This window comes from Pagrus major, chromosome 3 (genome assembly GCF_040436345.1).
Source record: "Pagrus major chromosome 3, Pma_NU_1.0".
NCBI classification, from domain to species: domain Eukaryota; kingdom Metazoa; phylum Chordata; class Actinopteri; order Spariformes; family Sparidae; genus Pagrus; species Pagrus major.
Window position 1 is genome coordinate 6862711 of NC_133217.1, and position 25902 is coordinate 6888612.

Consider the following 25902-nt stretch of genomic DNA (forward strand, 5'->3'; position numbering starts at 1 on the left):
CTTCATACACATTAAAGCAGCAGTAATATTAATCCATAAACATCATATTTAATAGGCAAACACTGACAAAGTCAATTTTTCTGCAGAATGGGTACTTTTAATACATTGTGCCGAGAATACATACATACTTTTGTATGGTTTTGACAGCACAGTTAGCCTACTTGTAGTGGAGTATTTTCACATTTTACTTAAGTAACAGATCTGTATTCTTCTGCCAACACTTATTATTTGTATAACTATTTCATTATTTTCACAACACATCTTCATTTCACTGAAAACTTCAACAGGAGCCACAGCTCTGGTATCCAGGCGGGTTGAGTGAATTAAGTGGGTGTGGCCTCGTCACATGCTCCTCCAGTGTTATTGTCTCAAAGCCCCGCCCCCGCGCTCGTGCTATTGGTGAACTCGACAAATGTCCATATCTGATTGGAGGATAGGGCTCTCCGTCTTCATTGTTGACGCGTAAACCAGGAAGTCGACATTGGAGAAGTGGTGTGTTGGCATTCTGGAGAAATTTGGACCAAAGTACAATAAATCTGTCAACTCTGTCGTCCTCGTGTCCTCGTACAGCAGCCAGGCATCGTGTAATGCAGGGACACCTCTACTGAGCGACGTGTCCTCTCGAGAAACAGGAACAGTAAGTGAGTATGTTCGTGGATGTGTTGAATGAAGGCTGCATGGAGGCGATTCCACCTCCTTTTCTTAAAGCTAACACAGGAGCTCTGTGTATTAAGTCTGCAAGCACCAAGACTTTCCTCTCCATGTTCGGGACTAGAGAGAAAAACACTGTAAATGCATGATACCAGTGAGACGTAGTGGTCCACAATGCTGATAGGTGGACATCTATCCTGCTGACTTCCAGGACCCCCCCCCCCCCAAAAAAAAAAGCTGTTATATAAAAGCTGCACATACTAATACTCAATTCTAGCGGTGAAAGAAGTATTTCCTTTAGGGTATACTGTGCAGGATTGTCCTGAAAAAAAGAAAAAAAGGATAGATTCATGCAAAAATAATCACTCTGCATCAACACTCAAGACCCATGAGAAAATGTGTGTCTGTGTCTGTCTCTGCAGACCTCTGCCATTTCTTTTCTTTTCTTTTTATTTTGCTGAGTTCAGGATGTTTCTGAGTGTCACTGTTTCTTTCCATTATTCTTCAGAATGCTTTCTGCACACATTGTGTTTGCAAAAACAGCAGCCAGCAAATCCTCCACAGTATGCATTTTAAGTAAAAGTGCTACTTTAAGTAGCTTTACATGGTGGGCAGTATGTAAAGCTACTTTGCATAGTAAAAGTATGAATTTTACTTCATACTTCATGGACAGTATGAAGTCAAATTAAAAGAACTCGATGCAAAAAGTAGTAATGGTGTCATTAGTGTCATCACAGTGGTTTTGTCCAACCAGTTGTACCAAATTCAAAATTGTTAATAAAAAATGAAAACAGTTAAAAGTGAAAGCAGCAAATCTTCAGGTGTGAAATGTTTTTGCATCAAAAATTACAAAAGAAAAATATCAAATTGATTTTCTGTTCCGTTGTTTCAGCTTTACTTGGATATACTGTTTACTGTTTATGACAATAAACATAATATGACAATTTATGACATCAGATTTTATAAGCTCCTTGTATGGTTTGGCCAAAAAACCTTGTTTGGTACATAACTACTTATTAAAGCTGTCAAATAATTGCTGTGAGTTAAAACGTACAATATTTGCCTCTCGCATGTAATCAAGTTTGGAAATGAAATATTTTATTTAGCCCAATAATATTGATGAGAGTGAAGCTAATTTTTAAGTTGAATCATCATCTCTCCAAAATAGTTTCGACAAAAGGAACAGTGTAACATCAGACTACATTACTTATAGCGAGGTGTACCTAATAAACTAACCCAGCATTACTCCATAACGTTTGCTTAACTTCTGGATTCAAGTTGTAAGGAAACTGTATACCAGATACTTCATTTTCTTTCAATGAACCGTCTGTTTTGGGGTGCTTTAGATACTCACAGTATTTCCTAACATGAAACTTAACAGTGTAACCTTGTGCAAAACTTCTTAAACTTAATATGCTTTTCTCATTTAGAGGATATTGGCACTTAAATCAACCAAATTGCACAGTGCACCTTGTTTAAGTTTACTATGGTAGTTTTTTTTATTACCAGGGATGGTACCTTGGCCTTCTGATTAGGGGAACAACTATCACTAAAAGCCATCATTAAACAAGTTTCTTGAGGTAATGAATATGACTAGAATGTAATATCAGCCTTGTCATCAATGCGTATAAGATAAAAAAATGGACAAGTAAGGATTATTTTATCAACACCAACAGTGCTCCTAACACTAAGTATTAGGGCTGCACAATTAATAGAAATATTATCAAACTGCAAGCTTTTTTGATAAATGTGTGACAAAACAGCATTATAATGAAGTACTGTAGTGCTGCAGAGATGCCCTGACCGACAAATCTTGTTCTCCAGATGTAAGAAAATGTGTGTTTGGTAAAGACCCCAATAAATGTCACATCATCATGATTTTTAAAGATTTTCTCAGCGGAAATGAAAATTGTGATGCAAAAATGATCGTTCCCACCAATCGTGAATCATATTGCAATCGTAATATCTGTCAAAATAATTGCAGAAGATCGTTCTAACACATCGTTCAGCCTTTCTAAATATGCTGAGATGTTTTCTCGAATAGTGCCCATTGCCTTGATCATTTTTTTTACACCCCACTCTTGCAAATGCAAAATAAACTGTGACACATCTGTAGAAATGTGTCTGGTGCACTGACAACAGGGGATGACAGAGGCTTTAAATGTGTTCCCAATTCAGGTACAACATTATGATGTTGCTGCACAGTACAACATAGCCGGCAAATCGGAGAGCCTACTGTGTCCAAGTGTAAACATTACATTTGGACAATTTCCTCTCTTCCTTTTGTTCAGCTCTCCCTTCCTTTAATTTGCTGACTCTGGTTTCCAACTGCTGGAGAACAATAACTGCGCACACATCCTCCTTCTCTGCTGGCACCAACAGTGCTTAAAATGTAGCTGAAAACAGTGTTTTTAGTGTAAGGTAAAACTCAGGTCTCCCAAGGCAGCAGTCTCCCACGAGAAGGTATCAGTCAGCACAAGCAGCCCAGCCACGCTCCTTGAACATGCTAATTCAGTCTCTTTCCTCTATTCCCCCGGCTGCACCTCTAGACTCCTCACCACTCCTGTTCTTCTAGGATGCACATAGATGCTTTTTTGCTTTTCGTGTTCGCCTCTCCGTTCTCCCCTGTGCACACCTGCTTGCACATTTCTCTCCCCGTCACACTTAAACGTGCATAAAAAATGATAATCGGTAATAAAAATGATAATTATCAGTAGGCTCGCAGGACTTGATGGATTTTGAGTGTTATTTTTCAGAGTGTGTCGTGCACGTCTTTCAAATCCTTCAGGCAGAGAGCAGGTCAGAAGCTCTTCAGTGTCATTAGAAAGCACAGGCCTGCCCCTCGACTCATACTTGCTTTTTCCACTATTTTAAACAAAAGGCTACAATATTGATTGATGCAGTGTGTTTGTGAGGGAACCTGTCTGGAATTTAGAGTGCTCGCTGAGAAACAAGTATGTTGGACAAATGCAAGAAAGACACACAGTGAGTTTGCACAGGCGTAGTTATTTCTGGTGACTGTAAATCCAGGATATACACAAGCGTGTTTTGATGTAAATGCACAGCGCTGTAGACTGGCAATTATTCTGTCACACAAGCACAGCCACACACTCGCGTAGTTACACATTGAGCCTAAGGATACTATTTGTATTATTCCAAGCTCTTTCTCTTTATATATTCCTGTGAGCTGTCAGGGTAATCAAAGAGAGCTCATAGTGCGAAGGGAAATGGTGTTGGACTAAATGAGCTGGATAGGAAGTGCACATACTGTGAACATAACACACATGGAAGGTGGTGAGAATTAATTTAATTATGTCTAGCAGATGTATGTGAAAGATAAACCATCTGCCTGATCAAAACCGACTACTCTCCTCGATATGTGATTGTGTATTAACTTGAATCCTTCCTGCAGATTTCACACGTTATCTCAGGCTACAGTTACAGGAATGGAGCTTCATCCGCGCTTGATTAAAGTAAATGATCAGGTGTAACATTGAGACCCAGCTGTGAAATTCTTTCACTCAGGAGGCTGTTTTTCTCCTCGCTTCTCCTCAGGCATAGGAAGGATAATGGGGAGGAAGGATGCCAGTGCGACCGGACTACCAGTTGATCAGTACCGGAAACAGATTGGTGAGTCTTCATTTATCCATTAATCGATTTGTTAACTAACAGTAAATTAGTCGGTAAACTGGTTATCTTTGGGTTGGGGACAAAACAAGACATTTGAAGACGTCATCTTGAGCCTTGAGAAACACCGACTGACAAATTTTTCACCATTTTCTGACGTTTTAAAGACCAAACAACTCATCTATTAACTGCGAAAATATTCAACAGATTAGTCGACAATGAAAATAATTGCCCTAAAACCAAGTTACATTTGTTATTGTCGGTTAGTGCTGACCAATAAATTGTATTTTCATTGTCATGGTGATATGAAACAATTCAATAAAACATATCACATATAATAAAAATTACAAATAATAACAAATGTCTGCCTGAAATAAGAAAAATCATTATAATGTGATTACAGTAATGAGTTACTTTGAAATACATTACACCCAACACTGATTACAAGTCGTATCATCAGCGTAATATTGAACAGGGTTTTCCTCATTGTGGAGGCTCGTTGTCAGTTGATTTAATATTTTGACATCAGTTGGAAACAGATCTAAAGAAATACTCTGATTGCTTTTCTTTGTTTCATAACATTCAATACATTTGCTGGACTCTAGGGGCTTTTCCCATAACTAAAGCATTTTGTGTACTAAATGATTGATGGTTTAATCAAAAATATAATCAGTGTATGAACTGACAATTAAAACAATAAGTTCTGTTAATTGGTTCATGATGCTTTTTGACAGTTGAGATTGGTCTTGGACTTGTTGTGTAACTCCATTTCAACAAAAATCATAAGTCACTGCTTGATGTGGACAATTTTACTGCAACACAGTAATCAACTCTGTGTTCTTTCATCGAAACAAGCTAATGTCACACTCAATAAATCACAAAAGATACTGCAGCGAGCAGTTCTTTGGTAGTTTCACAAACTGCCTAACAGCCCAATTCTTTTGAAGACTTTTATCAATTTTGCCAAAATTAGCATAATCTCTTTGCACAGGCCTGCAAACTTTTCCAATTTGTGCTAGATTGAAGAAAGAACTTTAACCAGACTCACTGGATTAGAACCAGAATACAAGCTGTGGAAGTAATTGCACTTAGAGAAGGAGCGTCTGAGATCACAACACTGACCGACAGTGAATTCCACGCTTAAAAAACTCCCCCTTTGATATCATGTCAGAAGCTGTTTTGTAAAAGTTTAATACCACTCTAATCCTGCGGTATTTTGTTTCCCCATCTCCCCCCTTACATCACAAAGGCCTAACTAAGGCAATATGGTCGGTATCAATCAAAAGTTTGGTCCCCTTCAGCATGCCAGCTGTGGTTGCTTGAAGATCACAGCTTATATCATGTCTTTTTTTGTTTTGTTTTTGTTTTCCTCCTGTGGAGCATACCAAAAGGTCGCCAATGGCAAAGCTGGATAATTGTGAGCAGCTATGACTGACGCAAATAGAAAGGGAAGCTCTGCTCTCCTCATAGGCTTAAAATTTGTCCTTCAAATCCCAGGAGTGGTTTAGTGCGCACATGAAATGCGACTGAGTTGTTTATTAAACACAAAAGGCAACCCCTCTAAGAGTTTTGCACCAAATGGAGAGAGGATCTAACTGAAAACCTGATAGTGATCTTGATTTTCATATAAGAATATCTAGGAATGTATATACTGTAAGGGCTGAAATAACTGAGAGGAAAGAGAGAATGAGTTCCTTTTATAGAGATGACAACAATCACAGCTATTGAGGATGAGCGGAAGAGAGTGACAGAATCCAGGAGATGGAAGTCGTAAATCTAACAGGGCACTTTGTAAAGCTTTTACATTGGCACTTTTCGCTGTGACGAGTCCGAGATGGACCCTTTTTGGAGTCTGGGCTGGGTGCTCGACCACATCTGAGTGGCTTGCAGTGACATCAGATGGGCTTTGTGATCATTCAGGAATGTACAATAGCTTTCTCTTCGGCTTCTATATCCTTTTTGTCATCCGGTAGTGGTAGATCCCAAGCAAAATCGTAACAACAGTCTGAAAATCCATGATAATAAGTAGCTGGCTTCCAACAAGCGTTGCAAAGAGAAATAGTAAAACCCTAAGGAGGGCGCTGCTTTTAAATATCATTGACTTGAGTCAGCGCGCCATCAAGTAAAGACACATCTTCAAGCAGGTAACCTTATCGTGATGGAGATATAAGTCCCTGCCGTGCTGAGCTGTCTAGTCGAGCCGCGCCAGCACATATGTATGGAAAAGAGGGTTTGGACTACCAGATATGTCCATGGTGTCTCCAAAAAGGAGACTTCTGGCCATGGAAAATCAATAGTAGTCCTTTTCCCATTCATATTTTTCCTTAGATCACCTGCTGTTTTACATTAGGAGAGCAGGAACAATATGTCCGAGAAGACTTAAAACTGGCAAGAGTCCTTGGATTACGATGTGGCGACTTCATACGTTCTCAGGCCATGGAAGATCTTTTAAGGACAATACGTCCCATCAGCCACGAGACTGTCACTGTTCAGTGATGAGGTTGGACATACATGAGGAAAACCCAAATGACTCAATATTTAATTAAGTCCTGATCCGAGAAAGTCTCTGCAACGATGGCTGGCTGAGCACATTTCTTGCAGCCTATTGTATCCAATTTCTAATCTTATTCTAAAGATTCTGGCAATTTCTTTGATCCGTCGTCCAAAGTGAACATTAATTCACAGGATTCTGACACCCTACCAGCTACCTTAGATGCGTTATCCTTGAAGTTGTTTTCTTGACTAGAAATGCTGAAAAAAATCCTGCCTTTAAAGAAGTGACTGACTTCTTATTATACCGTACTTTGGTTGCTTGAAAAAATGCCAGTAATGGAATGTCTTCATTTAGTTTGTGACTGGTAAATGAGAGTATATGAAAGTTTTTCTTTGATATAGTTCACAAATGCATGTCAGAAGATACAGTATATTATTTAACACCATCCTGCCATTAGTCCACCATAGCAAGGCATTCTCTTCACCCTGTTTCTAGTCTGTCTTTTATTAACTATACCTATATATTTATCATATAGGTATAGATTATATATAAGTATTTTGCGCTAATACACATCCCCCCTTCTGAAGATTGTGTCATGCCAACTATGGCATTGTTCTTGTCCCCTTCCTCTCTGTCGATGATCTTTTGTTGGCCCCTGGTGATTCACATCCTCTGATTATTCCACATTTTAAAATATCCTGGTGTTGCTTTTGTGGTAAGCGGACTCGTGAGAGCTAAATTTTCATTCTCTAAAATGAAAAAAAGTCGTCGTTATTCAGACAGCAATAGCAATACTTGTCTTTCTGTGGCACGTGATAGCCTGTTTTTCAATTTCTCTGTCTTGTTTACTCGACATCGCTATAAGGGCTTGGGTCTCATAAAGCAGCATGATGGTTGTATATATTTTCACCGTGGGACAGAAGAATAGGATTATTTAGCCCACAGGTATCCCTTAACCATCTGCTATTGTGTAAACCCGGTAGGTTCAACAAATGAGAGACAGACATAACATAACAAGCTCATCTCCCACTGTCACATCCCTTACCAGGGCTGCAGAAAATCTTTCTTTTTTCCTTCCCATTTAGTGTTTTCTTTCTCAGCACATCTCATCAATTCAAAAATGTGTAACACAGGTGCTCTCTCTGGCTCCTTTCAACCCCTCAATTTCAACCATTTTTCCTTCTTTTTGAGAAGAATGGCCATCAGGCAATTTCCGTGAACCACTGTTTAACAGAAAAGGTGGAAAACAGAGAGGGGGGGACGTCAGAGAGGAAAATGAAATCTCCGAAGATAGCATGGGGCTGGGTCTTTTGAGAGCTGCAACGAGCCACACATGGAAATTTGAAATCGTAATAGGGTGGCTTATTCATGGAACATCAGCAGTAGACCAGGCTGGTTGTTGAGCTGTACCATCATCTCTGCTGGAGTGCTTTTGTCATGTCAGATGGCCATCAAGGGGCCACTGTTGACACTCTCTTTAAATACCATTATTAAGCCTGTTATAATTGACTGTGCCAAGCTGTCCTCGGGCCATAGTCAAAGTGCAAGTGGTCACTCTGTTCAAGTAATGATTGCTGTTGCAGTTGTCTACTCGGATAAAGACACCTGAAATTGAACGTGCAGAAGGGGAAATTGGAAATTATTGGCTGTAGAAGGCTGATATGAAAGATGAAAAGATTAAATATGAGAAATTAATATGTAGGCAAACATTTCGCTCACATCGGTATGTTGGCTAAAGTAGGCTATATCATCAAAGTATAGTTGCTCTCCTCTTGTCATTATATTATGGAGTTTTATTTTTACTTTAAATCTTGCATGGATTGCGAGATTTCACCTCCCCTCCTCGACTCACATGATGCAAAGGACAGGTCATAAATATCTCCCATGTGTCTGGCATCAGGCCTGCAGTTCCACTACCATGCGTCCTGGCAGATTGCAGCGATCCGCACCATGCGGTCACTGACTATTTGGCCGCCGTGCCACATCGACACACGGAAGCAAAGCAGAGTACGAGGAACTGTCAGACACGCTGTCAGTGTTTTGCCTGAATTGTCCCAGTGCTCTGAGAGAGTACTGGGCAGTGGTCTGTCTGTCTGTCTGTCTGTCTGTCCAAATCACCCCATCACTCTGCATGTAGTGCATATGCAAGGTGCATGACTGATCATGACTGTACTGCAGTATTTTACACATTATATTTCTGGCTGGATTTTATGTAGACTAACAGTGTCATTAACTGTAATACAAACATGTGACACTTAACACAATTAAAGGCTCGGTTCTGTAGAACTATCTTGGTCTGAAGCTACATACACCAGGACCGCCAGTCTTTTGCCTTTGTTTGTGTTAGACCAACACAGCAAGATATGTTTTTGCACTATGTGGTATAACTGGGTTGGTAATGCTGCTTTGAGGAACAATTTATTTTTGCAGTAGCCAACTTCGGATTTGCGAAAATTAATTGACATATGGAAACGTCGACAGAGATGCAGACATGAAGGCAGCAACTTGGGAACCTGTTAACGCCAAAGCGGGTGTTTTGTAAATGTATTACTGTTGGTTTAGCTCTTGCTTTATTAGTGAAAGTAACACATATTTTCAGTTTAAATGATGAAGCAGCAGTCTTTCTATGTGATGCGTGACTGAAGTTTAAATGATGTAAACAGCTGTATAAACGTAGTATCATGAGGTTGCTTCTTTTACCCCAGATTAGGGCTGTTAATGATTAATAATTAATCAACGTTAAGCATTTAACCAATTAAAAATGTACAAAATGGCCAAAATAATTCAGCAATTCTCTTGTTACAAGTTAAAAATACTGGCTTATCAAATACTGGTATATGAAGATGTATTTGATTAAAACGCAATTAATTTGTTATTTAAGAAATAAAATAAAAATCTACACTTATACAAATTTATAGTATTACATTTTTGCCATTTATTCTCAAAATCTCAATCTCAATATAGCCTCAATATGGGCTGGATTTTGTTAGGCAGCAATTTAAAGTCACTATTTTGTGTTATTTAGTTTATCATTCAAGTAACTAGGTGTTAGGGTTAAGGTGTCTGTTCTTTTAACTCCTAATGTTGCCTACTCTGATTTCACATCGATGTGATCTTACCCTCTTACTGAAGTTACATAGTGCAGAAACAAGTGATAGCGGGGTGGAGTGGCACCATTCATCCTGTTACAAGACACTGTACCATCACAATGATTTGGAAGCTGTTACTTTAAGGTAAAAATGTAACATAATGTTGCCTGAAATGATCGCCCGATAATAGATTGCTAAGGCAGCCGACTGTCAGTTGAAGAAATTGCTTAAAATTGGTATCCCTACCCCAGATAGATGCATCACTCTGTGCAAGAATCGTGACTTGGCACAAGAGAAGTGATGGTTGATACTGTCAGAGAGACTTTCCTGCCTGTCAAGCCAGTCAAGAATGTTGACTATGCGAAAAGGGATACTTCAATCTATGTACAGTTTAACCCAGTAATGCAGGACTTTTTTCTAACACTTGATGTTGATGAAAAAAAATCAGGTTTCTTTCGGTGGCCGGTATCTATGAGTGAGTTTATAATGGGATGTGGATCCTACATTAGGGTTAAGCAGTTATGGGTGGTTTAAAATTTAGAGTGATACAGGGCTATTGCATTTGATATTGGATTAGGCTTGGTTGAATTAAAGGGGATTGTCGGGCTTTGGGCGGAGGTATGCGCTCTACTGTACTTATCATGGTTGTTCCTTTTACTTAACTTCCCTTTGTGTCCTTCCCTAAGCGCTTACATTTTATTTTTTAACAAAGATGCAGTCTGAAACTGAACATGCAAATTTTCCTAAAATTGAAAATGTGGCTAAATATTTCCTGTTGCAACACAACACAGACTGCAAACAAGAATCAGATGGGTATGACAACAGTAAGTATTTCATAAGGGCAACTGAATGTCATCGTTCTGTTTCCAACATCTGTTCCACTCTCGCTGAAAGAAAGCACTAAAGCATTCAGGCAAAAGTCGGTAGTTAACAGAGAAACTAGTTGATCCGTAACAGTGATACTCTTGACTTCATCATCTGTCTCTTCTGCCCGAAGCAGTCGTCCTATACTGCATTTTGTCTACTTACTGCTTCTTGTTATTAATGTGAATCTGATTTTAGGATATTGTATCATCTACAGTGTCTCTTCACTTTGCACCACTTTGGCGTATTTCCCCTTCTGCAGTTAAATCTTGACGTAGACTTCATTATTACTGATATTTCAGGTGTCTGGTAAAGATGGCACTGATTTAGTGAGTATACACTACACAGGAATAAACAAGATTTTTTTGTTTACCTTCTTACTACTGATGTTTCTTTTCATTCAGACAGGCTGCCATACTCTTAGATGTCTACCCCTCTTCTCGCCTCACTTTAATGGACAATTTGTGTGGCACACAAATCACATACCTTTCCGCCCCTCCTCCCCTTGAGTGCTCAATCACATGTGGTTAATTTTAGCTAATACCCCCTACCAGCCTCGTTATGCTTAGCAGAACAATAGCTCAAGGAGAAAAAAAACCCTAATTTCTCCCCAGTCTTAATCAGAAACCATTTATAGGTAAATGCAACGACAAACGAGCAAGGTAAAACCGCGACACACACATCTAAGGGAATGTACAGTCAGTGGTGTGGGGGGAGAGAGGGCCACTTTCACCTCTCTCTTGTCATCTTGACATGAAATCAGTGATGACTTCAATGAAAGGCACACTCAGGGAAGCCTCTCAGCAGGCACTCTAGGCCGCCTTACAAGGGCTAATGTTCCTCTGAGACACGACATTGTCGTTGCTGTACAGGAGGACAGTGATGCCTTTTCAGTGTGTCAGGCAGAAGCAGGGAGGGATGGGAGGACAGCGTGGAGCCCAGCTCAGGTAGATAATTGGCGACAGAAAGCATCTACAGTGCTGGTGCAGCAAGGGGAGCAGCAATGACAAATAGGAGTGCTCATAAGCCCAATGCAATATCATCTGTGTGTACGTGTGTGCTCCAGACCTACGCAAACAAACCACAGGAGAAGGACAACATGAGGCCTTTAGATATGTACCGCAGTAGTACAACTACATTACAATATCTTACACAGCCTGAAGTGATTCTCTGGCATTTCTCCTCAATAGCAACTATTCATTCTTCTACTTAGTGTAATTATTCTGGTTTTGCTCCAATTAAGTATTGATTCTTACCAGATGGCTATGGGTATATTGGGTTGTGAAGTTGAGCACCATGAATGAGAGAAAAAAAAAACAGCACAGGTGTGTTTTGGAAGCACTTTGTGAGAGATTTTGTAAATGCTGGAAAATAAAATTCAGCCTTTTGAAATTTAAACCCAAGCTTGCTTAACTTCTGATATTGTTCTGTCTTTGAGTATCCTTGGCCACTCTGCTGCAGAAAAGCTGCCTTAAGGACACAGGTAGCCAGACAAAGCGGGTAGAATCAAAACAGAAAGTATAGCCTGTTCGGTGGTGGGCTTCAACTTAACATTTTTAAAGCAAATCTTTTTTTTTTTTTCATTTTTGCTTACTACAATTTATTCCCTTAAGGTAAACTAGTTTGCATTTCAGTTTTCGCCCCCATTAGAGTTGCAGCGATATACTGGTTTCAAGGTAAATCTGTGGTATCAAAATTGATGGTTATTGCTTATCCGTTGCATTGAAATCTACCATATTTGTGTAAAAAAAAAGGGTTAGGGTCAGAGATGGCGTCTGCGTAACATGTCTGTTGTGACATCTTGGGGGAAAAAATGTCAAATTATGGATTTAATGAAGCTACGATCTTAAATGATGACTTTCATGCATTTCTGAGTGGCACGAACCTGTGAATATTATTACCAGACTGTGGACACACCTACATTAACTGAGAAACAGGCTTACACCAGGGCTAACAAAGTAGCCTAGCTCAGGACGTTAAACATGTCGCATATGTTCATGTCTGTTTTCACATTCACAGTCACAAGCCAATTAGTTTAGCTTTAAGGAACATACAGCCTGGTCTTACAAACGTGTTACTATGTGAATATTTCTCTGTATATTTTTACACATTTCACATTCTGTCCAGCTCTTTATGCCTCCATGCTGGCGATAGCCATGGTCACTGTGACCTCATGGCGTCCCATCCTCGTGTTTTTGGGTTGTCCGTCCATCTGCCTGCAGACACAATATCTCAAGAAGACCTTGAGGGAATTTCTTCAAATTTGGCACAAGTATCCACTTGGATTCGGGGATGAACTAATTAGATTAAAGGTCAACTTCACTGTGGCATCATGATATTCTACAAAAAATGTTCTGGCTATCATTCCACACAATCATTCAGGAGCAGCCTCTTGACTGGTACGTGGAGGCATACAACCACTAGACGGTAGTTTCCTTTTGATATGGAATATTTAGCTTGTGATGTGGCTTCCTGTAGTCTGACATTATCACAGCCAGCCATTTGTTGTCTGAAAGTCCCTGCACAATTTGCCATGAATGGCGAGCAACCTGAGATGCCCTCCAATCAAATTTCTCCCTCTCCACTTTCTGACAAGTGGAGGAGACATCCAGTGGCCTTCCTAATGAATTCCCACTAGTTCACTGTCTGCTACTGGCAACACGCTCCCCATTTTATATGAGACCTCCACCGAGTCAGAGGGAGGTGAAGGAGGAGTCTGATACTAGGAAGGATGGAGAAAAACAAGTAGATGGAGGCAAATGGGGAGAAAAAGTCAAAGCCAAAATGATCAGCTCCTCTCGCGGCCATGGCTGCCCCTGAAGAACCTCCGCTGCCGGAGAGAAATACTTACTTAGTGGTATGCAGCTCTGTCTGTTCGTTTTCAGGATTACAACACCTCCTTACTCCTCCATTTTCACAAGCTCTTTTTCCCTATTTTTCCTCCCACAACCTTTCCAGATGGATGTGGACATTTTTTGTCCTCTCCTTCCTCCTTCTCTTCTTCCTCTTTTGATGTAAATGAGGCTTAATTGGCTGGGTGTAAACAGCGGCCTTCACACGTCACAAACTGACCCGGGGGCTTTTGTCTCACGCACACATATTCCTCTATCGTAACCTATCCTTATGAGGACCATCCATTTATTCCCCAGCCAATAATTAAACATCTGACCTTCATGCCTGACCTCAACTATCAACTTTGACCCTGAACTACATTTCTAAATTTACATCTTTAATGACTCGCTAATATGTCCATAAACCGAGGGTATAAATTGCTTCTCACGAATACAGAAGTACAAGGCCACGCACACAGACACACGCACTGTTAGGCAAGCTGTTGCCTTTCCACCCTATTGTTAGAAAAGTTCCTTTTCCTGCAGTGTGTTGTTTCTAATTAGACCAAGACAGCCGGCTCTGCCTCATGTGAAGCACGCTCGCGAGCACACTCACACAAACACATGCATGCTTTGCCAGGTGGCCAGTTTGCCCACAGGACTCACCCTCGAGAGTCGAGCCCATGGGAAGTCAAACAAGCACAGGTGAACTGTGTGCAGCTCAGGCCAGAAAGTATTTCTAGTATTTTTGACGCATGTAGAAATGGTGATATTTCCACGCTTGATTAAGGCCTTTTTTTTCTCACTGGTTTCATTGTTTTTACATTACTTATGAGTTTCATTATTCTGCTTGTTATTTGGTTGATTATTTTGAGTAAATATGGGACTGCTATTGTAGGCTGAACTGCAGCAGAACTTCCGGGAATAGCTTGAAAACGTTTGTCCACTTTGTTGCAGGGAGTTAGATAAGAAGATCAATACTTCTCATGTCTGTCAATTTTTGAGCTACAGCCAGAGGATGGCTAGCTTAGCTTATAATAAAGACTGGAAGCAGGGAAACAGCTTGCCTGGCTGTGTCTCAGTTTGTATAAAATTGAAAATAAATGCAGTTTCCTGCAGGTCTAGGTGAGTGACTATTTCTTGGCGAGGTAGTCTCTGCATGCCTGGCAACAATAAATGAAACCTGTCTGAGTTTGATTTGAATGCCCCCATTGTTTTCTCTCTTGCAGGTAAGCAGGACTACAAAAAGACAAAGTCGGTCTTAAAGGCCACGCGGCTGAAAGCTGAAGCAAAGAAGAATTCCACTGGATTCAGGGTGAGACTGTCCTGGACTCCCCGTCTCTTCTGTATCTTTCCGCTTGCCTGTCTTGTCTTGGCCCATCTGTGATTCTGCTCGTCTGTCTGCCTGCCAACCATCTTCTTTCCATTTGTCTGTCTGTCTGCCTGCCTATTCGAGAGCGTGTCTCACTAGATCACTTTTCATATCCCAGACTCTCTTAGCTCTCTTACAACTTACTGTTGGCCTTTCGGGAACGCAACAATATCTATCTACGTGAAACGATGTGATGTGGCCCCCCGCCTGTCCTTTGAAGATCCATCCAAGTGTCGAAAAGCATCGTTTGGAGGAGGAAGGAACGGGAAAGTCCTCATACTCTAAAAAGAAGATATAACACGTCTTTTTAACACATAATGAATTCCTGGAAGGATTGAAATTCAAGGTTTGCGAATTCTTTTAATGGTTAAGGAGCAATGGAGAGGGACAAGGACAGACAGGGAGGAAGACGTGGGGAGCAAGCAGAGAAAGAAAAAGAAAATAAAGTGATAAGATGGAGTTGGCAGCGAAAGTAAAGGGAGGTGAGGGTGTTGCGAGGATGGAAAAGTGCATTTCTCTCCGTTGCTTTGTCACACTGCAGCGATTAGGAGCCGTTCTGCAGGCAAAGATGGATGACACTACATTTATCACTCTGGCAAATGTGGCATCGCTGTTTATGCTTTGCCTCAGTCAGTTGGCTTACCAATAAACAGTTTTACTATTCCAAGGTTTCTCCATATCATAGAGGCAAGCCCTTGCCAATGAAATAGCTCGTGAATCGACTGTCATAGGTTTTTAAATCCTCTTTTGAAACTGCAAATACCATCAGATGAAATCAGGTTCTCAGTGATTCTCATAGCTGTTAAAACATGTAAATCGGCTGTAAGAAATCTTTAATGTTTTTTTGCGTGTTTGTTTTTCTTTGTGGCGTAGAAAATTGGTTGTGTTTACAGTGCATCAAATGCCAAAAGGCTTCACTTCCTCATTAAGCTTCAGTTGGCGCGCAGTACACAGAGATGAACAAATCACAGTGAGGATTAAACACTGGGTGAAATGGTCAGGTTTTAAAATATGCATCTCTTAGACACGCAAGGCCTCATTAAGCACGTCTTTAATCCAATTAGATTAGTCCATATCTTGAAATATTGATATTGCTTATGAATAATTCAGGGTTTTTCACGCCCAAGACGAGGGGAATTTTCAGAGGTCGGATTAAAAATACCTCTGGGACGAGCATATTAAACTGACTGAGACCCTTTGGCCCCCCGAGTTCGATTGAAATTCAGCCCAAATGTAATGGATATTTGGTCACGCTTGCTTTCCCATCGAGTTCTTTTAGCGTTGTATGAAGTTGTGATTTTTACACAGCTCTGTGATGACAGTAGAAAGCCCTCCTATCTGTCTCTGAACCTTCAGCTGACTCTTCTCTTCTCTTCTCTTCTCTTCTCTTCTCTTCTCTTCTCTTCTCTTCTCTTCCTCTCCTCTTCCTCTCTTAACATGTCCCTGGTTGAGATGCTGCTCTCAGATGCAGCTGGCATCTCAGAAGGGCCAGCAGACATGCGGGCACAGAGAATCTGGCAGCTGCCAGGGCAGGCTGTCTTGGGGCTGTCCTAGTAGCAGGGCAGTCTGGGTAAGTTGGCAGAGGAAAGGATGGAGAGACTCAGAGAGGGAGGGAGAACTTCTGTTCCCACAACAGTGATCAGTTGTCGGGCTGCACGAAAGTTGACCTCAGAAGTGGCAGGAACCAGCTACTTGTTGTATCCATGCGTGCTTTTACACACACATTGAGTCATGGAGTAGCTTCTTGCCGCCTGAATGCATGCAGGACATGTTTCCTTTCCAGCTGCTTCAAAGTCTGGATGGCATGGAGTCACGACAGCAGAGATGAAGAGACTGGCAGGAAGTCGGCTGCAGTCTCTCCTCAGTTTGCCCACAGAAGAAGAAGAAGAAGAGGTGCCTTCGAAGAAGCTCCAGCACACTAGCTCTCAGCACAGGAAATAAGCCTGCTGCCTTGTCTAATTGGCACACTAGCCTTCTGTTCAGTTCTGCACTGTTTTCCCTCGGTCTTATTTAGCCGCTGAGCCTGGAAAATTGGGAAAAGATTGCTTATGGAATTGGCAGAGGATGGAGGCTACAGATAATGAGTCTGGGTATCTTCCAGCTGTCGTTTGTGGATGTATGTAGTGTTTACATTTTTCATTGTCGTCGTTGCATTGAGCTAGAGACAAGTTTTGATTTCTTTTTGTGATTCCACGCAATTTCTTCTATTCAGTTTTTGGTAGCAATATCTTTACATTATGTTGATACAAATATCACTTCAGTAATGAAGCTCTGACTGTAGCAGACCTAAGAGATGTTTTATCTGTACTGGCCATTTGGTTTATGAGGCTCATTCACACTTTCAAGTAGTTCAGTCCCAAAAAAGTATGTAAAAGGCAGATTTAGGTTTGTGAAAGGTCTATTTGTTTGACTTAAGACCGTCACATTTTTTTTTATTTGGTCGTACTTTCTGTATGATATGATGCAAAAGAGTAGTGCTGAATCGATTCTTATAGTCAATTATTTGATTGGTCAATTGAAAGACACATTAAATAATCATTAAAAGTATTTTTTATGCAAATATAGCAACCATTTGCAACCATTTAATATCTGCAGGGTTGCAGGGGCTTGGAGTCAATCCAAGCTAACATTGAGTGATTGGCGGGGTACGCCAGTCTCATGCCCAGATCGTCAAATACCATCAAAATCAAACACCAGATTGGGTCTTTGGCGTTGGACCCGAACCATTAATCCAGCATTGGTTTTTGACAATCTTGGAATGAAACTCAACAATCAACTAGATTTCTCTGGAATGACTTTAAAAGTTACATTATGTTGCTTCAGCGTGAACGTCTTTCTGCTTTTGACCACTGACTTCTGTCTGTGGGAAAATTAAGCGTTCTCTAAAGGAGACATCATTAGGCAATTTATCTGGACAAAGAAAAAAAATAAGAGTTATTGAAAATAATTACTTGCAGCTCTTGAAGGATATAAATGGATGAGTGTGAAAGTATAAAGGATACAAGACGCGTCTGCTGCTGATTCCTGGACAAGAAAGTATTATGATATCAAGGTGGAAAGTCACCTTTTACAATCTATCCAAATAAAAAAAAAAGCTTTTATTTAACCAGTCATGAAATATAGCCTAATGACTGGTTATTTGTCGCTGTGTCTTGCACAGATGAGACTTGCTTACCAAACCGCAGCCCAAATGCACCAACAGTTGTTAGTAGCTGGTGTCTGCCACCCATACGCAGCCACAAACACACCGCATGTGTCTTGCTTAGCACGTAGGCACACACAGACTGACGTATACACACACACACACACACACACACACACACACACACAAACAAACCCAGGAGGAGAATAAAAGGACCAGATGAGGAGACGTCTGCTGAGCTGTGGCTTGTCGCCAGGGTGACAGGGACCCAGCTCCCAGCATGCCGAGTGTGCTGCAGCTGCCGCCGGTGCTGAGAGAGCCACATGATGAAGATGATGATGTGCTTGGGCCCCATCCAGGGGTCTCCATCAGAATGTGGGCAAAGAGGCTGTGTGTGTGTGTGTGTGGGCGCACACAAATGTGTTTGCGAGACAAGGCAAGAGTCAACGCAGTGGGCCACTCTCCTCGAAAACAATGATCTCAATCAAGTGCAGGTGCTTCGTAAAACTCCAGTGTTTTCATCAAAACCCCTCCAGCTTGTTTTCATAGACAAGTCACTGTAACCAGCTGTTCTATTTCTCTCTGAAACCTGAAGCAAAGAAAGGGGGGAAAAAAACACTAAAAGCCTGGATTTCTTTTGTTTCAGCAGCAATTCCACGAAATGCTTACCTTCGTCAGAAGCATGAAATTTTTTTTCTCTGCGATGTTGTCGGCAGAATTACAAACGCTTCTCTCTGTCATGTTTTTCAAAGCTACGAGAGAACACAGGAAAAAGCAGAAAACAATCAAGCCACCGTGATTTGATAACAGTTCTCTTTTCTCAGAGGCCCAGGCAAAATAGAAAAGTAAATCAAGCGGTGGGAGCCTGGCGGTTAATATATGAAACTAAAGTGCATGAAATTTAAAAGTTTTCCAATTAAGCAAGGACTTAAAGCTGTTTGGAGGCTGCCGGGATGTAGATAAATGTGGGCTGAGGCTAATGAAGACCAATGCCGCTGATGACTAGGCACTACAACGTGTACACAGATAGCTGTGGATGCTGTGACGCCTTTTAATTGTCAATCCCCCCCACCACCCTTCTTCCACCCCCACCCCCTCCGTCAGAGAGGAATTATTATTAGCCCCCCACCACTCCTCGTTTGTGCCGAGCCTTATCTCTAACTTGTTTTCTCTCTCGTTCTCACTCTTGTTTTTCATTTCTGTCTTTTCTCTCTTCAGTTTGGCCAGTGGGTTGAATTTACATTCCTCTTTGTGTGTGCATGCTACGTATTGCAATTACTGAACTGATGTTTTCTCAAATTGTCATTCATATTTTTTTCCCGCATCTGTTTTTTAATATCTGTCAAGGCACTCACTGTTTACTCTTTCACTTTCCTGTTTGTCATTTCCTTTCAGTGTAACCTTGAATCGCCTCAGCGTGTCACTCATGAATATATATGCAGCATTACGGGACATTTAAGGCTGATTAAATTGAAATGCTTCACATAGTTTTTCCACCAAGTGCCTTAAAGAATCCACAAATAGATGAATAAGATTATAGATATCCGCAAAAATTGGAATCGCATGTTATGAAGGAGTTTGTGTCGGATGAAAGTCACATGTTTTTTGAATCCACTTCAGTCGTGTCACCTTTGTTGTTGTGGCCCAGTTTGGATGTAAAAAACTAATTTCCATGTTCAAATCAAATATTTCTTTTTGAATAACCCCCCAATCAGACTGCGCTCGGCTCTCTTTTAAAGCTCTCCAAGCCCTCCAAGTGTTGATTAGAAAGTTTGCTGCTAATGAGTTCTCTTGATAAAGAATAACTGGCATTGTTCAATACTCTGAGTGGCCCTAATGAAACTCCAGCTGATGAAGATTGTAATCGAGTGAGCACCACATAATGAACGAGCGCTCCAAATTCCCATTTTCAAGTTGAATGCCACTCCTCTGGAAAGCCTCAATTTGTTTGACAATTAACCAATAGACAATCTAAAAAAGAAAAAAAAAAAGAAAAATAGGTCATTTTGTTGAAGAAAGTTTAACTTCTCAGGAGAAATGGCAGCAGAACTGTGGAGACTGATTGCAGATAGATTACAGTGCTGTGGCCACTCAGCGGTTGCTTTCTGAAATGGTAGACTACATTTTTTTTACACGTTGTTTTTTTTTTTTTTTTGGATGGTGGTCTCTGAAGAGCCATTGTGAAGGTCAGTTCGGTCGCCATCTTGGCTAATCCCAAAGCTGGGCAAAGAAGGTGGAGCCATCGATGTATGTTTATAAAGATAGATCAACTGGATTAACAGATGACAGCTCCTCTGGAGGGAAGCCAGAACATCTTGATCGCCCCCTGGTGGCTGGGGACATATAGGTCGTAAACCGCGCCCCTTCCGTATTAGCATATCATCACCTGACAAGGTGCCAAAATGAACGTGTCCACTCATGTGTTTTCTATAGCTAATCTCATTGCATCGAATGATTAATTCCTCAGATGTATGTGATCCGCTGTCACAAATTTGAAAACACATCTGTTTGTCTGTTTTGGCCGTACATCAGCAGTAAGTTGTGTTTTCCAAGGCTGTAAACAAATCTCGACTGTCAGCGGTCGCTTGTTTTTTTCATGTCAAATGTACAATATGCAAAATTCTCTGTCTGTAAAGTGGCTGCATAAGTATTATAATATTAGGATTTGATTAAAGGAGGCTTGATTGGTCTCAATGCAGCAATTAAAGAATTAAAGTACAGAATAGTGCTAATGAAAATAAGTGACCGTAAACAGATACAAAAGAACGATGTACCCTCAAGGACAAGCAGTGTCAAAAGTTTTATTTGAACAGTTTACATCTTTGAATAAAAACAGGTTTTTACATAAATGGCTGATATGAAAGTGTGATGATTGACAGTCCTATAATTACACGAGTCTTTTAAAGCACATTCACGGATTGCTGTTTAAATATTTTAGATTGTTTTTACTTTTCAAAACAAGCCAATAAACAGTATATACTTACATGCAAAGTCAGGCTGTTATGAAGTCCATTAGGAATGCAGCGAATTTAGATGAAAAGAAAGACATTAGGGACTTGGCAAATATAGACATAACAGCTCTGATAAATAAGCACAATAATTACACAGCCTTGCAAACACATTCAAACGAAGTAGAGCTGCTCCTGTGCGTGAAGACAGACAAGGGATCAGACAGATGTATAAATAGTTCTTTATTCTTTTATTAAAACCTCTTTTTTCTTCTCAGGATGCGTTCCTGGTCATTGCTGCGATCCTCTTCTTTGTCCTCTGTGTCTACGCCTTCTTCTACCTCAACCTGAGCACCGAGATCAACCTGGATGTGGATGTGGATTAAAAATAAGAGACGAGAACGACAATGTGTCTCCACACGTATCGCACCAGATTGAGAGGCGGATTCAGAATGAGGACATGGATTCAGATGGCTTTGTCTTAATGGACATATATATAGACCCAAAACACACAGAACTGTGGGAGTGGTGGCACAGTGGTGATGAACCGCCTCTTCAGGAGAAATTATGTTATGTTTCAGGCTTTTCAGGTTTTCGACATTTGCATTGTTTTATAACTAAACATTAAAATTAGACAGTTAGGTTCTTCTGTCCCTTTATTTTTTCTACATGGGATGAAACTGTAATCATTATTATACTGACGCTTAAACATACTGCAAGGAACATTTGGCGGTAGGCAGGAGATACCTCTGATATTGCCAGACAGGCGTAGGACAACTGCCTTATAATACATGATTTTATGTTGGCCTTGACCAAGCTATATCTTGCTGTTGGCTTATTATTGTGCAGAAATAACAGTCATAGGGAATGTTTAGATCTTCAGGTTTAGCTTGAATGTGTTATTGGTAACATTCAGACACTAAATGTAGCATTCTAGCTGCCCACCTCCACTGCATTCTCGTCACAATGCCGCTGTTGTTCAAATCCTCTGCCCCCTCAATTGGTTGCCAGTTCGTTGCACTAGCTAATGTTGCTAGCACATGTTAACGTTGCTAATTCTGCCTAGCAAATGTTAATATGCTAACGCCAGCTAGCAAACGTTAACATTACTAATTCTAGCTAGCTATGCTGGGTGCATAGTGTAGAAATCAGCCTTTTTTTCACAAACTGGCAACTACTAAAGACTGTTGCTGATAGCTGACAAAACAGAGATACCTCGTGATACCAACAGCGTTATACTATTGGCTGACAAACCTTGTTAAAGGCTAGAGATAAACAAAACAATAATTTTGGACCCGGCAAACATTTTAAATTATTATTCTGCACCTTTCTACAAGCTTTATAGATGTATTATATTTTTTTTAAGTGATTAGTCTACATGAAGATGTTATCAATACGACCTTAAACAAAATGACTATTACCAAGCAACCAAGTCTGTTGTAGGATTACATGTAACCTCGGTCTATAAACTTTGCTGAAACAAAGTTAACATTGTTTCACCAACTTCATACAGTTATTAAGCCACAAATAGATACATCACCTTGAGTCTTTCTTTTCACTCGCCTTTAAAGCAAATGCATGCACTTAACTAGATGAAGATCCTGCCAGGAGTGGTCTTATAGCTTTTGTCTACAGCGGTCACAGAATCAACAAGACAAGAAAGTTCCTTGTAGCTGCTTTAAAAGTTTAAATTTCTTATTTCCCTGAGCATAAATCTGAGAGTGTAGCTTTGATTCCCGTTCCCATAAACAAGTCAGTGACCTCTTGTAAAACATCCTGGCAAATAAAATCTACATTCAGTGAAGCAAATGAGCCTCTTTTTACACAAGCCTCCCCAATTACAGTCGAGACCGAGCTCCGTTAATCATATTCTGCCGAGTCACGTCCCACTGTTGTCTCCACTAATAGAAAAATGTAAATCTCCCGCTGAACCTCTCGTCACATCGAGACAAACACTCGCCTCACATTCCAGTGCACAAACCTCTCCTCCCGGATATCTGGAGATCACAAAGTGTGAGATTAGAATCCACAAAGCCCCCGTCCTGATTGAACATGTGTGCAGAATACAGAACAACACATTGTACCTGCCGCACATACAGCGCAGGGACAGACATCCACAGGATTAGCATTACAAATATGATCCTGTGCTTCCATTTGAATGGAAATTACAGAGATGAATGATGACTGAATATATGTGAGCCTGTATGTTTCTCATAAGGAGCACCTTGATCATTCTTTCTTCTTGTAAAATGTATGTATTGTTGTGATGTGACACTCGAGAAAGGAATATGAAGGATTGTCGAAGCCTTTTAATCCCGCAGCATAAAGCTTCGTGCACTAGCAGTGCTAGTTTTGAGGACTGACCTTCCATTAACCATTACAGTCCAAGTGCTTCCACTGTTTGGGATTCTGTGTTAGCAGAGGAGTGCAGGCACACTAGTCCTTTTACGTTCTTTTTTTCATCTTATACTTTTTATTGTATGTTTTTCGCAGCACGCCTCAATTCTAACTAGCAATAGCAATACTTTTTTCTAAACAGCAACTGATGCATGTTTTGGATATGACTTTTTTATATTAATGCAAATACCAAACACAGAAGCGTGTGTTGTGACAAGGGCTGCACGATTAATCGAAATATGATCAAAATTGCAAAATGGCTAAGAGCAAAATGCAATAAAACTAAGTCTCATGTCTTTCCTTGGCTGTGATTTGTGACATGTTTTTACGAAATCTGAGAGATTTTGAGGTTTCAGTTTCTAGCTTTTTTCCCCTCTCTTTTCTCCCATGACCCCCCGACCTCTAGTCAAAAGACTACATATGCAAGAAACCATTATTATAAGCGTGCACCCATACCCCCACCCAGTGGCTTTTATCTGGCCTTGGTGCATCCAGGCCCCCTCCTCCACCACTGAGTGAGTCACTCGCATGTGTAACAATAGATAGCCTGGCCTAAAAGACCTTCACACATGACACCTGTTATCTAAAAGGTTGCCATTACCAACTAGAAGAGCTCTGACATCAGCACAATGAAAAAGGATCTGGCAGCACGAGCTATTTAGTCAGACCCATGGCAAGATGAGATGCAAGCTTTATTTCACAATACTGTGATGGTTCGTGCTGTTATTGAATTGGCTTTTTACAGTTTGCTTTGTCATTATGATTCACTTACTGGATGTGTGATGTCTTATGAATTATTACTTTGTATTTCTTTTGTTCAATTGCTTTTAAAATCATGTATCTTTATACGGAATATATAATTATGCACTGAAGATTAAAAAGACCTTTTGATGAATTTATTTGAATGAATGTTTTCAGATCTGATGTGGTCAGCTACTGGCTTTCATGACATTAGAAAAAAAAATAGCATGTTGTATAAATGTCTTGGTTTTCAACTCTTAAGTGTAAGAAATTTAGTTGATAACCTTCAAAAGTTTACAAAAATGATCAATGAACAGAATGCAAAGACATACCAGAGTTGATTTTGATTTAGCATGCTAACCAGCTAGCCCAGGTAAACACTAACACTCCCCCAGGCTCCCAGTCCAAACTGCTAGCTAACTAATAACTAATACAACGAATAACTGCGGACAGAAAAGGTGCCATGAGCATGAAGTAGTAAATGGCTGCAGCTCACAATTATTTTCATTTTCAGTTAATCTGACAATTATTTTCTATCAATTCATGTTTTTTTTTCTCCAGGTTTCTTCTTTTGTCCAACCAACTGTCCAAAACCCAATGACTCATAATTTACAATAATAAATGACAAAGAAAAGCAGCAAATGAATTGATTGAATTTAATAAGCTGGAAACAGCAAATGTTCAACATTTGTCCTTGAAAAGTGACTGAAGCGATGACTAGATTATCAAACTAGTTGGCAGTTCATTTTCTTTGATTGTTTGATAACTAACTGATGAATAATTAACTAATCGTGGCAGCTCTATCAGCAGCATCACTTCTCCTCACATGCATTTCAAATGTTAATCCATTTATGTTGCAAGGTTATTACTGTACCTGCAAACGTGAATTAATGTAGAGCAGGGCAGCATTAAAAACACAATGGCAGCTGATCAGGCAGTACATACACCTTGACATTATCTTAACTACCAGTAATGTTTTATTCTTTTTTATCCCTGGAGTTTTATATTTAGCTGTTAAATGCAGGTGTAGTCGTTACTGAGTCTTAAAAGTTAATGAATAAAAAAATGCTAGTGTCGATTTACTTTTATGGGGTGTATTATTTAGTGTGGATCGCCTCAATGCCAGGCTATAAACAACAGTGCTCCATCAGTAATGGGTTATTAAATTGTATTGGCTACAGTAATGTCTTCATTGGCCTACATGTCATGTCATGTCCTTCTCCTTAATAAGAGCCACGCTGCTTGTGTGTGTCAACAAGTAACCTGGAGCATGTTGACACAGGATTCCCTCAGTGAGATTTTACAGCAGGTTGGAGATAGTCATTGTCGCTCTGGGCTCAGAATACACCGCACTGAAAACATTCTGATTGGAGATTCCAACATAAATGCTTCATGGATGCTAAATAAACTGCTTGGATAAGATGCCTCAAGCATTTCATCAGAATATTATTATTATTTATTTATTTTTGGAATGCACAAATGTAATAATTGATTACACACACGGTTCTTGTAAATTTTGCATATGCTATTGATAAAGCAACAATAATTTGAATAAAATTTACCAGTGAGAGCCTCTCAGAGGAATGTCTTTTGGGAGAAACTGACAACAGACAAACTGATTATAAGAGTAAATATTTTATGTATTGTTGTAAATAATACTACTTCAATGGGATTTATGCGTATCTTACATACATCTGTAGGTTAAAAGGAAAAAAAAGCGTTTTTACATTTTACATTCGCCATGTT

General features: G+C 40.2%; 1 protein-coding gene across 2 annotated transcripts; it reads left to right on the forward strand.

Annotated features, from left to right (window-relative positions):
- The first annotated feature begins 528 nt into the window (after positions 1-528).
- On the forward strand, positions 529-24310 carry triqk (triple QxxK/R motif containing). 2 transcript variants are annotated; one of them, XM_073463209.1, is made up of 4 exons: positions 529-641; positions 4207-4281; positions 14786-14871; positions 21297-24310. In XM_073463209.1, the coding sequence occupies exons 2-4, from the start codon at positions 4221-4223 to the stop codon at positions 21402-21404; spliced, it is 255 nt and encodes an 84-aa protein (XP_073319310.1). In that variant the 5' UTR covers positions 529-641; positions 4207-4220; the 3' UTR covers positions 21405-24310. The 2 variants fall into 2 exon arrangements, with proteins under 2 accessions (XP_073319310.1, XP_073319309.1); XM_073463208.1 differs by having other exon boundaries at positions 548-637.
- The last annotated feature ends 1592 nt before the right edge of the window (positions 24311-25902 follow it).

Coding starts and splice junctions, on each gene's coding strand:
- triqk (XM_073463209.1), top strand. CDS start 4,221: ATGGGGAGGAAGGATGCCAGTGCGACCGGACTACCAGTTGATCAGTAC. Junction 4,282..14,785: donor TCAGTACCGGAAACAGATTG/GTGAGTCTTCAT, acceptor TCTCTCTTGCAG/GTAAGCAGGACTACAAAAAG. Junction 14,872..21,296: donor AGAATTCCACTGGATTCAGG/GTGAGACTGTCC, acceptor TTTTCTTCTCAG/GATGCGTTCCTGGTCATTGC.